At 40.7% G+C, this 13,119-nt stretch overlaps 1 protein-coding gene across 1 annotated transcript in view; it reads right to left on the reverse strand.

The window, feature by feature from the left end:
- The window catches only part of swap70b (switching B cell complex subunit SWAP70b), a 39,953-nt gene that overhangs the window by 15,217 nt on the left and 11,617 nt on the right, over positions 1-13,119 (reverse strand). Inside the window, exons 3-7 of the mRNA XM_061894467.1 lie at positions 10,121-10,294; positions 9,650-9,883; positions 7,896-8,042; positions 3,169-3,277; positions 2,928-3,109 (exon numbers count right to left, since the gene is read on the reverse strand). Coding sequence (XP_061750451.1) covers positions 2,928-3,109; positions 3,169-3,277; positions 7,896-8,042; positions 9,650-9,883; positions 10,121-10,294 — 846 coding nt within the window. The remainder of the gene's footprint in view (positions 1-2,927; positions 3,110-3,168; positions 3,278-7,895; positions 8,043-9,649; positions 9,884-10,120; positions 10,295-13,119) is intronic.

Below are 13,119 nucleotides of genomic sequence, written 5' to 3' on the forward strand. Positions count from 1 at the left end.
TGACGCATCAGAATCCATCGTTAGCAATAGATCAGTAGTCATTTTTGCGAGGGCTGTCTACGTAGAGTGATTTGCCTTGAAGCCGGACTGAAAAGGTTCACAGAGAATGTTAGACACTAGGTGTTCATTTAGCTGCTGTGCAACAATTTCTTTCGAGGATTTTCGAGATAAAAGGGAAGGTGGGACACCAGCCGGTGGTTTACCACGAGGTCAGGATCGCGGTTAGGTCTTTTGAGCAGAGGATGAAAAAACGCTTTTTTGAAAGCTAGGGGAACAGTGCCAGAGGAAAGTGATATAAGTTCATAATAGAGATGTCCGATAATATCGGACTTCCGCTATTATTGGCAAAAAAATGCTTTTAAATCTAAAATCGTAAATTAACGGTATCGGTTTCAAAAATTAACATTTATGATTTTTTAAAACATAGCTGTACGGAGTGGTACACGGACGTAGGGAGAAGATAAGAGTGCCGATAAACCATAAAGGCACTGCCTTTGCATGCCGGCCCAATCACATATTATCTAAGGCTTTTCACACACACAAGTGGATGCAAGCATACTTGGTCAACAGGCATACAGGTCACACTGAAGGGTGGCCGTACAAACGACTTTAACACTCTTACAAATATGCGCCACACTGTTAACCCACACCAAACAAGAATGACAAACACATTTCGGGAGAACATCCGCACTGTAACACAACATAAATACAACAGAACACCTACCCAGAACCCCTTGCAGCACTAACTATTCCGGGAAGCTACAATATACACCCCCCGCAACCCCCGCCCACCCCCTAAACCCCGCCCACCTTAACCTCCTCATGCTCTCTCAGGGAGAGCATGTCCCATTGATTGATTGAAACTTTTATTATTAGATTGCACAGTACAGTACATATTCCATACAATTGACCACTAAATGGTAACACTCGAATAAGTTATTCAACTTATTTAAGTCAGGTTCCACGTAAATCAATTCATGGTGAATTCCAAATTCCAAACTGCTGTTTTGAGGCATGTTAAAAAAAAATACTGCACTTTGTGATTTCAATAATAAATATGGCAGTGCCATGTTGGCATTTTTTTTCCACAACTTGAGTTGATTTATTTTCGACAACCTTGTTACATTGTTTAATGCATTCAGTGGGGCATCACAACCAAATTAGGCATAATAATGTGTTAATTCCACGACTGTATATATCAATATCGGTTGATATCGAAATCGGTAATTAAGAGTTGGACAATATCGGATATCGGCATAAAAGCCATTGATTGGGGTCTCTGGTTTATACTATTTAGCACTGTTGGTCCTGATATTACAAACCCCGTTTCCATATGAGTTGGGAAATTGTGTTAGATGTAAATATAAACGGAATACAATGATTTACTAATCCTTTTCAACTCATATTCAATTGAATGCACTACAAAGACAAGATATTTGATGTTCAAACTCATAAACGTTATATTTTTTCTGCAAATAATAATTAACTTAGAATTTTATGGCTGCAACACATGCCAAAGTAGTTGGGAAAGGGCATGTTCACCACTGTGTTACATCACATTTTCTTTTAACAACACTCAATAAACGTTTCAGAACTGAGGAAGCTAATTGTTGAAGCTTTGAAAGTGGAATTCTTTCCCATTCTTGTTTTATGTAGAGCTTTAGTTGTTCAACAGTCCGGGATCACCGCTGTCGTATTTTACGCTTCATAATGTGCCACACATTTTCGATGGGAGACAAGTCTGGACTGCAGGCGGGCCAGGAAAGTACCCGCACTCTTTTACTACGAAGCCACGCTGTTGTAACAAGTGGCTTGGCATTGTTTTGCTGAAATAAGCAGAGACGTCCATGATAAAGTTTGTTGCTCCAAAACCTTCATGGACCATTCAGCATCATTGGTGCCTTCACAGATGTGTAAGTTACCCATGCCTTGGGCACTAATACAACACTATACCCTAACACATGCTGGCTTTTCAACTTTGTGTCCATCCAGATGGTTATTTTCCTCTTTGTTCCGGAGGACACCACGTCCACAGTTTCCAAATATAATTTGAAATGTTGACTCGTCAGACCACAGAACACTTTACCACTTTGCATCAGTCCATCTTGGATGAGCTCGGGCCCAGCGAAGCCGGCGGCGCTCCATGGTGTTGTTGATAAATGGCTTTCACTTTGCATAGTGGAGTTTTAACTTGCACTTACAGATGTAGTGACCAACTGTAGTTACTGACAGTGGTTTTATATGAATGTGGTGATATCCTTTACACACTGATGATGGTTTTTTTATGCAGTACCGCCTGAGGGCTCAAAGGTCTGTAATATCATCGCTTACGTGCAGTGATTTCTCCAGATTCTCTGAACTTTTTGCTGATTTTACGGACAGTAGATGGTAAGATCCATAAATTCCTTGCAATATCTCGTTGAGAAATGTTGTTCTAAAACTGTTCGACAATTTGCTTACAAATTGGTGACCCTCGCCCTATCCTTGTTTGTGAATTACTTAGCATTTCATGGAAGCTGCTTTTATACCCAATCATGGCACCCACCTGTTCCCAATTAGCCTGCACACCTGTGGGATGTTCCAAATAAGTGTTTGATGAGCATTCCTAAACTTTATCAGTATTTATTGCCACCTTTCCCAACTTCTTTGTCACGTGTTGCTGGCATCAATTTCTAAATTTAATGATTATTTGCAAAAAAAAAATGTTTTTATCAGTTTGAACATCAAATATGTTGTCTTTGTAGCATATTCAACTGAATATGGGTTGAAAATGATTTGCGAATCATTGTATTCCGTTTATATTTACATCTAATTCAATTTCCCAACTCATATGGAAACGGGGTTTGTATAAACAGCTCCTTGATAAGTTCCCTAGAAAGTGGGTCAAGTAAACATGTAGCTTGTTACTTCCCCTCACTGCGCCTCACCTTCCTCATGTCCTCCAACTCGTTCTGCTTGGCCTCGTTGGCCGTCTGCAGCTCCTTCATCCTCGTCTCCAGCTCGTCCTGGTCCGCCTGCTGTTTGAGGCGCAGCTCCCGCCGCTTCTGCCGGGCCTCGCGGTGCGGCGCAGGGCGGCACGCCCCCAGCAGGTGGACGCACGTCTGGATTGCTGCGCCACAACACATGGGTGAGCACGCTGCCTTGCGCCGCCCGCCGTCGCCGACTCACCCTGCATCCACTCCTGTTTCTTCTTCTTGTCCGAGGCGCTGATCTCGAAACTCTTCTGCGAGGATCGGATGAAGAAGAGACACTTCTTTCCCTCTTTGTCTGGTAGAGGCTGCGACAGGGAAGACAATGGAGAAGACAGTTCAGGTGGGTCCGCCCCATAGATGCCATTTTTCAACAGCAAAACTCGCCCTGCTGTTGGGGTACCTAAAGGGGCGGGGCTAGGTGGACAGAATGGTCACTTCTAGAATGGGAGGAAAAACAAATTGTAGAAAAGGATCAATTAATACTTATTAAAAATTATTGGCTTATTTCATACGTTAAATCAGGGGTGTCAAACTCAAATACAGAGTGGGCCAAAATTTTAAACGGAACAAAGCCGCGGGCCAAGGTTGAACAAATTAACCTTTTAATAGGGACTCAAACAAGTTTTGCAATAAATATTGAACAAGCAAGGCTTATATAACTTTAGTGACATGCAAAATCCAGTTCCAAATAATAATAATAATAATTAAAAAAATATCAATGGCATATCAAATCAAATTTAAATACTAATGTTATGCCTTTTTTTCTATTTGCAATCTTCTGAGGTAAATATCAAATTTTTTCCACATGCTAATAATACATTTGAAAATAAAGTAACAATAATGAATGAACCAAACATTCAAGTTTGGAAGTAGCAAGAGAAAATGCATGAATAAAACGTTAATTATTGGTCAGTTTGCTGGAAGTTTCCCGGAAGAGTTAGTGCAGCAAGGGGTTCTGGGTATTTTTTATGTTGTGTTACGGTGCGGATGTTCACCCGAAATGTTTGTCATTCTTGTTTGGTGTGGGTTCACAGTGTGGCGCAAATTTGTAACAGTGCTAAAGTTGTTTATACGGCCACCCTCAGTGTGACCTGTATGGCTGTTGACCAAGAATGCCTTGCATTCACTTGTGCGTGTGTAAAAGCCACAAATATTATGTGACAAGCTGTTAGTATGGTGGAAAAGCGGACGTGACGACAGGTTGTAGAGAACGCCTAAGGCAGTGCCTTAAATGCACGCCCCCAATATAGTTGTCCAGGTGGAAATCGGTAGAAATTCGGGAGAATGGTTGCCCCGGGAGATTTTCGGGAGGGGCACTGAACTTCGGGAGTCTACCTGGAAAATTAGGAGGGTTGGCAAGTATGAGTATTAGCGGTGAATGCGGTCTTACAGCGGCACTGATGCTGTATTACACTGGCGGGCCAGCTCTAATGCTAAATTGATATTGCCTCAAGGGCCAAATTAAATTACGGGCCAGAGTTTGACACCCATGCGTTAAATGTTCTTTGATGTTGTATTCCCCTAACTTTTCTTCTTCTCTTTCTTTTTTTAAAATGAGAGGTTTATTTTTCTTCAAATTCAATAGTGAGCTCGTTCAGTGCTTCGGTTTTTTATTATGGCTACTCTCGGAAGACAAAAACACTTTGTGCTCTGCGCCTGTCCATAAAATTGTTATAAGTGCACCTCTGCACAACATTGAAACCCTTATTGGCTTAAAAAAATGGAAAAATAAATATATAATCAATTTACAACAACAAATACCTCTATTAAAATTGTTTTTTTTAGTCTGTAACAGACAAGATTTAAAGTGCATCAATTTGCCTGAAATAAAAATGTATTTTAAGTATTTAAAAGATTTGACCGACTTGAACCATTTGATACTGAAAAACAAAATTGAATAAAGTATGCAATAATAAATGATCAGCAACATTACGTCATGTTGCAATTATCAATCCCCACATAGAAATCGACATAAAAAATTGCTTCAATGTAAGTAAAGTAAGGCTCCACTTTTTCAAAAATCGCTAGCTTGATGCTAATATACATTGGCTTTGCTATTCAGTTGCTACTGATTAGAATTAGCGATTTTACATGGCGATTTAAACATCTCTAAATTTGTTAATGAAAACTACCACTAAGATGCACCGTTACAATCAAACAGCGGTTGTAAAAGGTACAATAGTTAAAGTATTGACACATTCCAGGGCGCAACAAAAAAACATAAAAATAACACACCCTAAACTATACACTACTGCCATCTAATGTCTTGGTAAAGTGTAATCAAATATACCTAATATCAATCAATCAATCAATGTTTATTTATATAGCCTTAAATCACCAGTGTCTCAAAGGGCTGCACAAACCACAACGACATCCTCGGTAGAGCCCACATAAGGGCAAGGAAAACTCACCCCAGTGGGACGTCGGTGACAGTGACAATGATGACAAAGAGAAACCTTGGAGAGGACCACATATGTGAGTAACCCCTCCCCCCCAGGGGACCGAAAGCAATGGTATGATATTGTGAAAGTCCAATCCATAGTGGATCTAACATAACCGTGAGAGTCCAGTCCAAAGTGGAGCCAGCACGGAAACCATCCCAGGCAGAGGCGGCTCAGCAGCGCAGAGATGTCCCGAACCGATAGATTTGCAACATTAACTCAGGGGCACAATATTTAAAACACTTTAACCCAGAAAACAATAAAACCATTTGCGCTGATTTTTTTCAATCAAAATTAGAAAGGCAGGTATTATATCCTTAATATCATCTAAAACAATAAATAAATATAGATTAATTGACAAAAAAATAATAACTTTATTAATATTGCTTTTTAATCTGTGACAGAAGAGATATAGAGTACGCAAATGTGCCTGAAATTAAAAAATAATAATAAATCGTAATTTAAATTAGAAGAAAAAAAATTGTCCGACTTCAACAATTTGATACTGAAAAACAACATTTAAAAAAGTATGTAATAATAAATGATCAGCAACATTGCGTAATGTTGCAAATTTCAATCCCCACAAAGAAACAAAAAAAAAGCACTCCAACATAAGTAAAGTAAGGCTCCACTTTTTCAAAAATGCGCTAGCTTGGTGCTAATATACATTGGCTTTGCTATTCACTTGCTACTGATTAGCATTAGCGATTTTACATTGCGATTTAAACATCTCCAATTCTGTTAATGAAAACTACAACTAAGATGCACCGTTACAATCAAACAGTGATTGTAATAGGTACAATCACTGTTGGGCCTTAGAACATGTATTAACTTGTTCTAGGGCCCAACAAAAAAACGCATAAAAATAACACACCCTAAACTATATACTACTGCCATCTAATGTCTTGGTAAAATTGAATTAAATAAACCTTCCATCCATCCATTTTCTACCGCTTATTCCCCTTTCGGGTTGCGGGTGGCGCTGGTGCCTATCTCAGCTACAATCGGGGGGAAGGCGGGGGTACACCCTAGACAAGTCGCCACCTCATCGCAGGGCCAACACAGATAGACAGACAACATTCATACTCACATTCACACACTAGGGCAAGTTTTGGGTTGCCAATCAACCTATCCCCAGGTGCATGTCTTTGGAGGTGGGAGGAAGCCGGAGTACCCGGAGGGAACCCACGCAGTCACGGGGAGGACATGCAAACTCCACACAGAAAGATCCCGAGCCCGGGATTGAACCCTGACTACTCAGGACCTTCGTATTGTGAGGCAGACACACTAACCCCTCTACCACCGTGAAGCCCTAAGTATACCTAATAAATCATAATAAATTCAAATTGATTAGCAACATTAACTCAGGGGCACAATAGTTAAAACACTTTAACTTGAAAAAAAAAATGAGAAAGGCAGGTGAAACATTGAATAAATATAGATTAATTTACAAAAAAGTAATAACTTCATTAATATTGTTTTTAATCTGTAACAGAAGAGATTTAGAGTAAAAGTAACTGAAATTTAAAAATATTAATAAATCCTCATTTAAGTTATAAAAAAATTTGGGGCTGACTTCAGCCACTTCATACAGAAAAAATAAATAAGCTCAATAAATAATACATTAAAATTAACCTGTAACATTAAGTCAGGTGAACAATATTTAAAACATTTTAATCTACAAAATAAAACATTTGTGCTGATTTATTTCTATCAAAATGAGAAAGTCAGGCATTATATGTTTACTAACATAAAAAAACAAAAAATAAATATAGATAAACCTCCAAAAAAAGATGACTTTATTAATATTGCGTTTTAATCTGTAACAGAAGAGATTTAAAGTCCACCAATCTGCCTGAATTTTTTTAAATCCTTATTTAAATTAAGAATATTCAAATATGTGATACTGAAAATTTTAGTTAATTAAGCTAACAAAATTATAAATTCTAATTAATCAGCAACATTAACTCAGGTGCACAGTATTTGAAACATTTTAATTTACAAAATAAAAGCTGGTGCTGATTCTTTCTATCTAAATGAGGAAGTCAGGCCTTATATCCTTACTAACATAAAAAAACAAAAATGTAATATAAATCAAATTACAAAAAGAGAATAACTATTAATATTAAGATTCAAAGTGTTTCAATTTGCCTGAAATAATGATATAATATTTTTTTGACCGACTTGAACCATTTGATACTAAAAATGTTACTTAAACCATTTCAATAAACGTTTCTATCAAAATGAGGAAGTCAGTATTAATAGCGCACAGCTTTTGGAAGCATGATACTGATAAAGCATGTTCCCCTGCCCCACTATTTGAGAAGAACCGTTCTACAAAGAGAAAAGTGCCTCTTTGACGACAATGAATTGGTCTGTTATTTTGAAGTTCCGATATTTCCAGGGCACTAAAAGTACAGACATTGTTCAGGTCATGCAGGTTGTTAAGGTCAAATTTCAGTAAAAAGTATGTGCGTCTTGCCTCCACGCTGCAGTGCTGGTCCAACATGATGTCTCCCTTCTTCTCGGCCAGGTCCTCGCAGACGTAGTAGGAGATGGAGGTCGGCTTCAACATAAACCAGCGCTCCGTCCAGTTCTTCCTCTTGTGGCCCTTCTTCAGCATGTAGCCCTGCCAGCGACAAGCGGGCGGGAGCCCCATGTATTCAAGGCTGAACTTGACATGAAAATATGCGCTGCCTCACGTCAACGTAATGCAAATTTCTACAAGCTGTGGATACTTTGGCGACACACATTAGATTTCATGCATTTAAAGGCCTACTGAAACCCACTACTACCCACCACGCAGTCTCATAGTTTATATATCAATGATGAACCCCCCCCCCTAGAGGGGGGGGGGTTGCCCACATCTGAGGGCCTCTCCAAGGTTTCTCATAGTCAGCATTGTCACTGGCGTCCCACTGGATGTGAATTCTCCCTGCCCACTGGGTGTGAGTTTTCCTTGCCCTTTTGTGGGTTCTTCCGAGGATGTTGTAGTCGTAATGATTTGTGCAGTCCTTTGACACCATTTGTGATTTGGGGCTATATAAATAAACATTGATTGATTGATTGAAATATTAACATTGCAACACATGCCAATACGGCCAGTTTAGTTTACTAAATTGCAATTTTAAATTCCCCGCGGAGTTTCTTGTTGAAAACGTCGCAGAATGATGACGCGTTCGCGTGACGTCACGGACTGTCAGGAAATATTGGCGCACCACCATTTGCGGCTAAAAGTCGTCTCTTTTCATCGCGCAATTAAACAGTATTTTGGACATCTGTGTTGCTGAATATTTTGCAATTTGTTCAATTAATAATGGAGACTATAAAGAACAATGCTGTTGGTGGAAAGCGGTGGATTGCAGCTGTCTTTAGCACCGAGACACAGCCGGTGTTTCTTTGTTTTTAACACAGAGCGGTCAAGCGAACATGTTTCTCTACGTCAACCAGCATGTTTTTGGATGGGAAAATTGTGATATATATATATCTATATATATATATATATAGATATATATATATCTATATCTTACCGGAGACATCATTGGATTATTCGTCCTCCTGCAGTAGCTGTTTAAAAGGCAGCTGTGAGCTTGGCTCCTCGGCTTCTCTCTGAGACACTGCGTGTTCACCGCAGCCACCCGACCTCGAGGTATGTCTTTACAATCTCACTAAAACACTATTAAAACAATAAGAAGATAAGGTATCTTCAAGAATTATCCTAGTAAATGTGTCTAATTACATCTGAAACGCTCACACTGACGCCGCCCGGAGCCGTCGCTTTTTATTTTATTATTATTTTTCTAGTCCTTCGCTATCAATATCATCATCCACAAATCTTTCATCCTCGCTCAAATTAATGGGGAAATTGTCGTTTTCTCGGTCCGAATAGCTCTTTCTGCTGGAGGCTCCCATTAAAAACAATGTGAGGACGTGAGGAGCCCTCACCCTTGTGACGTAATCGTCTGCGACTTCCGGTTAAGGCAAGGCTTTTTTATCAGCACCAAAAGTTGCAAAATTTATCGTCGATCTTCTCTACTAAATCCTTTTCAGCAAAAATATGGCAATATCGCGAAATGATCAAGTATGACACATAGAATGGAACTGCTATCCCCGTTTAAATAAGAAAATCTCATTTCAGTAGGCCTTTAATGCTTCATATTTACATTAACATTTATGAGGACCTCTACTATTGTTACAGAGGCGGTCATTTTGCCATGGTAAAACTTTTTTTCTTACCTGCTTGAGCACGTCCAGGATGAGTTCCTGGTAGAGCTCCTGGATGCCCATGGACAGGCTCTGGCGGTCCATGCCTTTGCTGAAGTGTCCTGAGCCAACCAGTGTGATGAGCTGCCAGGCACTCAAACTCTGCTGCTGCTGCTCGGAGATCAGCTGCAGCTTGTAGTCTTCGAAGCGCTCCTCCACCCAGCTGCCCCCCATCGCCTCCGTCAGTTTACGCAGGAAGTACTCAATCTGGACAAGGTGGTCATAGAGGAGGGATGCTAAGAGATGGGACATCATTCCTTGTGGTTTGAACGCACAATTAGCATCGATGCAACGTGACAAAAGCACACACTTTCTGTAATTGACTTTGATGTTTGTTCAACTGTAAATTTCCAGCTTTTTTGACAGAACAGGAAGTTGGGAACTTCCTTCTTCAGCCGAGCTCTATTTTTTGGGTCATCTATCGAGTACTGGCTTAGCGGTTACCTCCTCCGTGACAATGACCAGAGGGTAGATGTCCTCGGACAGGAAGTTGAAGATACACCAGATTCGGAAGGCGTCGTCGTTGGAGATGAGCAGCTGGTTCTGATCCAGGTTCTTCCTGCAGCACAATGTCCAACACATTCTGTTGAAGTCCTGCAGGTCAAAGTCGCCGGTCACCTGTCAAGAGGTCAGAGGTTTTAGTAACTTTTCCTGACGTTGAATCAATCAATCAATCAATCAATCAATCAATCAAACGTTATTCATACATCCTTTAATCACATCAAACACGCAGTTACGGCCCGTGAGACGTTATTTTGCGGCCCCCACCATAATATGAAAGTTTAATGTTAGTGTGGCCCGCAAATTTTGTTATTTGGATCCAAAATGGCTCTTTCAATGTTCTGGGTTGCCTACCCCTGCATTAGTGGAAAAGCGGCAAATGAGGAATCGACGGAGAGGTTGCCATGGAGACGAGGGTTTTCTTGCGTGCCTGGCTGCAGTCACACCGCAACACCTGTCCGTCAGTGATAACAGTCCCCGATAAACAAATAACGGTTTGAAATGGTCCAGGTTTTTTTTAAATTGTTTAATTTGCATTGCCTCACACGATAAACACTACATGTATTTCTATATGACGTCGGATAACACTCCAGGAGCCGTCACGTTTTTGCGCTCGCTATCCCGGTACTTCTATTATCCGTCGACCCCCGTATTGCTGTAGGGAGGAAAAGCGGAATGACACACATTGTGGAAATAACATTATTCTCCGTGCATCAGCTAAATACAAAAATATTCCACAACCCCAACATGTCTTTTTGAAAGCCTGCAGTAAAGAGAAGGGTTAGTGATGTGCAAAGACAATTCCAGGAAAAGTGGGAAATGCAGTATTTCTTTGTTGAGCACAGGGGCCCCCCGCCGTGTCTTATTTGCACAGAGAAAGTTGCGGTGCACAAGGAATACAATTTGAAACGTCATTATACAACTTGACATCCTGAGGAGTATGCAACATTTTTTTAAAGACATTTTTTCTTGCGGCCCAGCCTCACCCAGACTCGGCATCCAGTGGCCCCCAGGTGTATTGAGTTTTAGACCCCTGCTTTAAGGGCTTCACATACTACGAACGACATACCTGATCCAAACCCACATCTAGGGCAAGGAAAAACTAGAAAAATCCCAGATGGGGAAGAAGAAGAAACCTTGAGAAGGGATCGCAGATGTAGGGACATAATTTCTAGGGTGACCAGCTGTCAAGTCGGTACAGGTTTTGAATTTCAACTTATTCAGGCGTTTGTCCAGGACAAGAAAGTTTGATATGTAAAGGTTTATTAGTGACGTACAAAATATGAAATAGTCAAGCACAGGGGCGTCCAAACTACGGCCCGTGGACCAAGTGCAGCCCGCCGGCGTGTTAAATTTGGCCCTGTGGATGTCAGGAGTCTATTTGGAGTGTAATCAGGAATCTGTGGCCCTTGTGGGTGTTTTCAAAATAATCTCGAATATATGTCAGTCTGATACGGCAACTTTCCAATTCATGGTCAATGCCCATTAATTGTGTTTTGCTTTGAACACAGCACTGTATTGACTTTATTGACCCAAACCAAACAACCTACCTAAGTCATGGTGCAAAAAAAAATGCAACCAACACAAAAAGTCAACACACATCGGTCACACGTTACACAACCTGCTTACTGAACTTTTATTTAAAAAATGTCCATGCAACATAAAAAAAAATCCAAAACATTTGCTACACTTATCTATCCATGTTTGGCGTATTTTAGCATTTTAGCTGCTTGATATATTTTATTGATTACAAAACATATATTTGTATATATTTAGTTAGTTTACATGCAGTCAGCTTTTTTAGGCCCAAAGCGGCCTCCAAGTCAAAAAGTTTGGTGACCCCTCGCACCATCTTATCTTGCTGATTGTTTTGTACTCTACGTTCTGTCCAGAAACCTACGTTGCTTATTAGTGATTGCCTAGAGCTCCAAAAAAGTCTGCAGGCTCTAAAGCGTTTTCTAAACGGGCCCCCTCGGTAGAAGCATTTAAGTCACATTTTAAAACTCATTGATATACTCACGCTTTTAAATAGACAGTTTCAGTTGACCTGCCGCGTCTCTCTCTTTAAAAAAAAAAAAAAAAAGGGGTCTATTTAATGTTTGAATGGTAATGGCGACGAACAGTTTTCGCCGGCAGGCTCCGCCCACAAGGAATAGGAATGAACAGGTACCGACCCAGCCGACACTTCAGGGCGTCGTATTCATTATTTCTGCAAATTATAATGAATATTTGAAACTGTTGAGCCTGGTTATTGCTGCTGTTTTACGGCAAACTATCAGATCGAAGTTTGGTGCCATGCCACGCCCACATCTTACGGTGTGGGCATAGTTCCTTGGCAATTTATCATCGCCCATCTGTTCATTATCTCTCATCAAAACCGCGACTTGTTTGGTCAATGTCTCTAGGACAGGCGGGCCACATCCAGACCGCTAAAGCTTTTGATTTGGCCCACTGAACAACCCCCAAATAGGATTGATGAAGCCATTCAAAACAGGGTTGATCTTGTATGAAGTACTCCCGCCCTGTGTTGCACTTCTAGACAAAAGGGGAGGAACGCTCGTTACAAAAGGCCCACTGGAGGGGTGAACACGAACGTCGCCATGGAGACGGCCGGCAAGCCGAGCAAGCAGGAAGTTGAAACACTACTAATGTACAGTAAGCAGTACAGTATTTCTAAACATCCCTCCCGCCCCCACATGTCGCACACTGGTCCAGAGCAGCCACGTTTGAGCGTCAGAGTGAGACATCCTCACAGCGTCTCTGCACTGCCATGAGTCAAGTGAGTCAAAGCATGTGATGATCTTAACGCATGTTTTCCAAGTGGAAGCTGAGTCAAGATGAATATTCTGCATCAATTATTTTCCAATGCTGTCCTATTTATATCTATTTGAGAGCCATCTTCAGTATTCAACTTTGTTATTAGGGCCCGAGCAGCAAAAGCT

This window comes from Nerophis ophidion, linkage group LG03, assembly GCF_033978795.1.
Source record: "Nerophis ophidion isolate RoL-2023_Sa linkage group LG03, RoL_Noph_v1.0, whole genome shotgun sequence".
Classification (NCBI taxonomy): domain Eukaryota; kingdom Metazoa; phylum Chordata; class Actinopteri; order Syngnathiformes; family Syngnathidae; genus Nerophis; species Nerophis ophidion.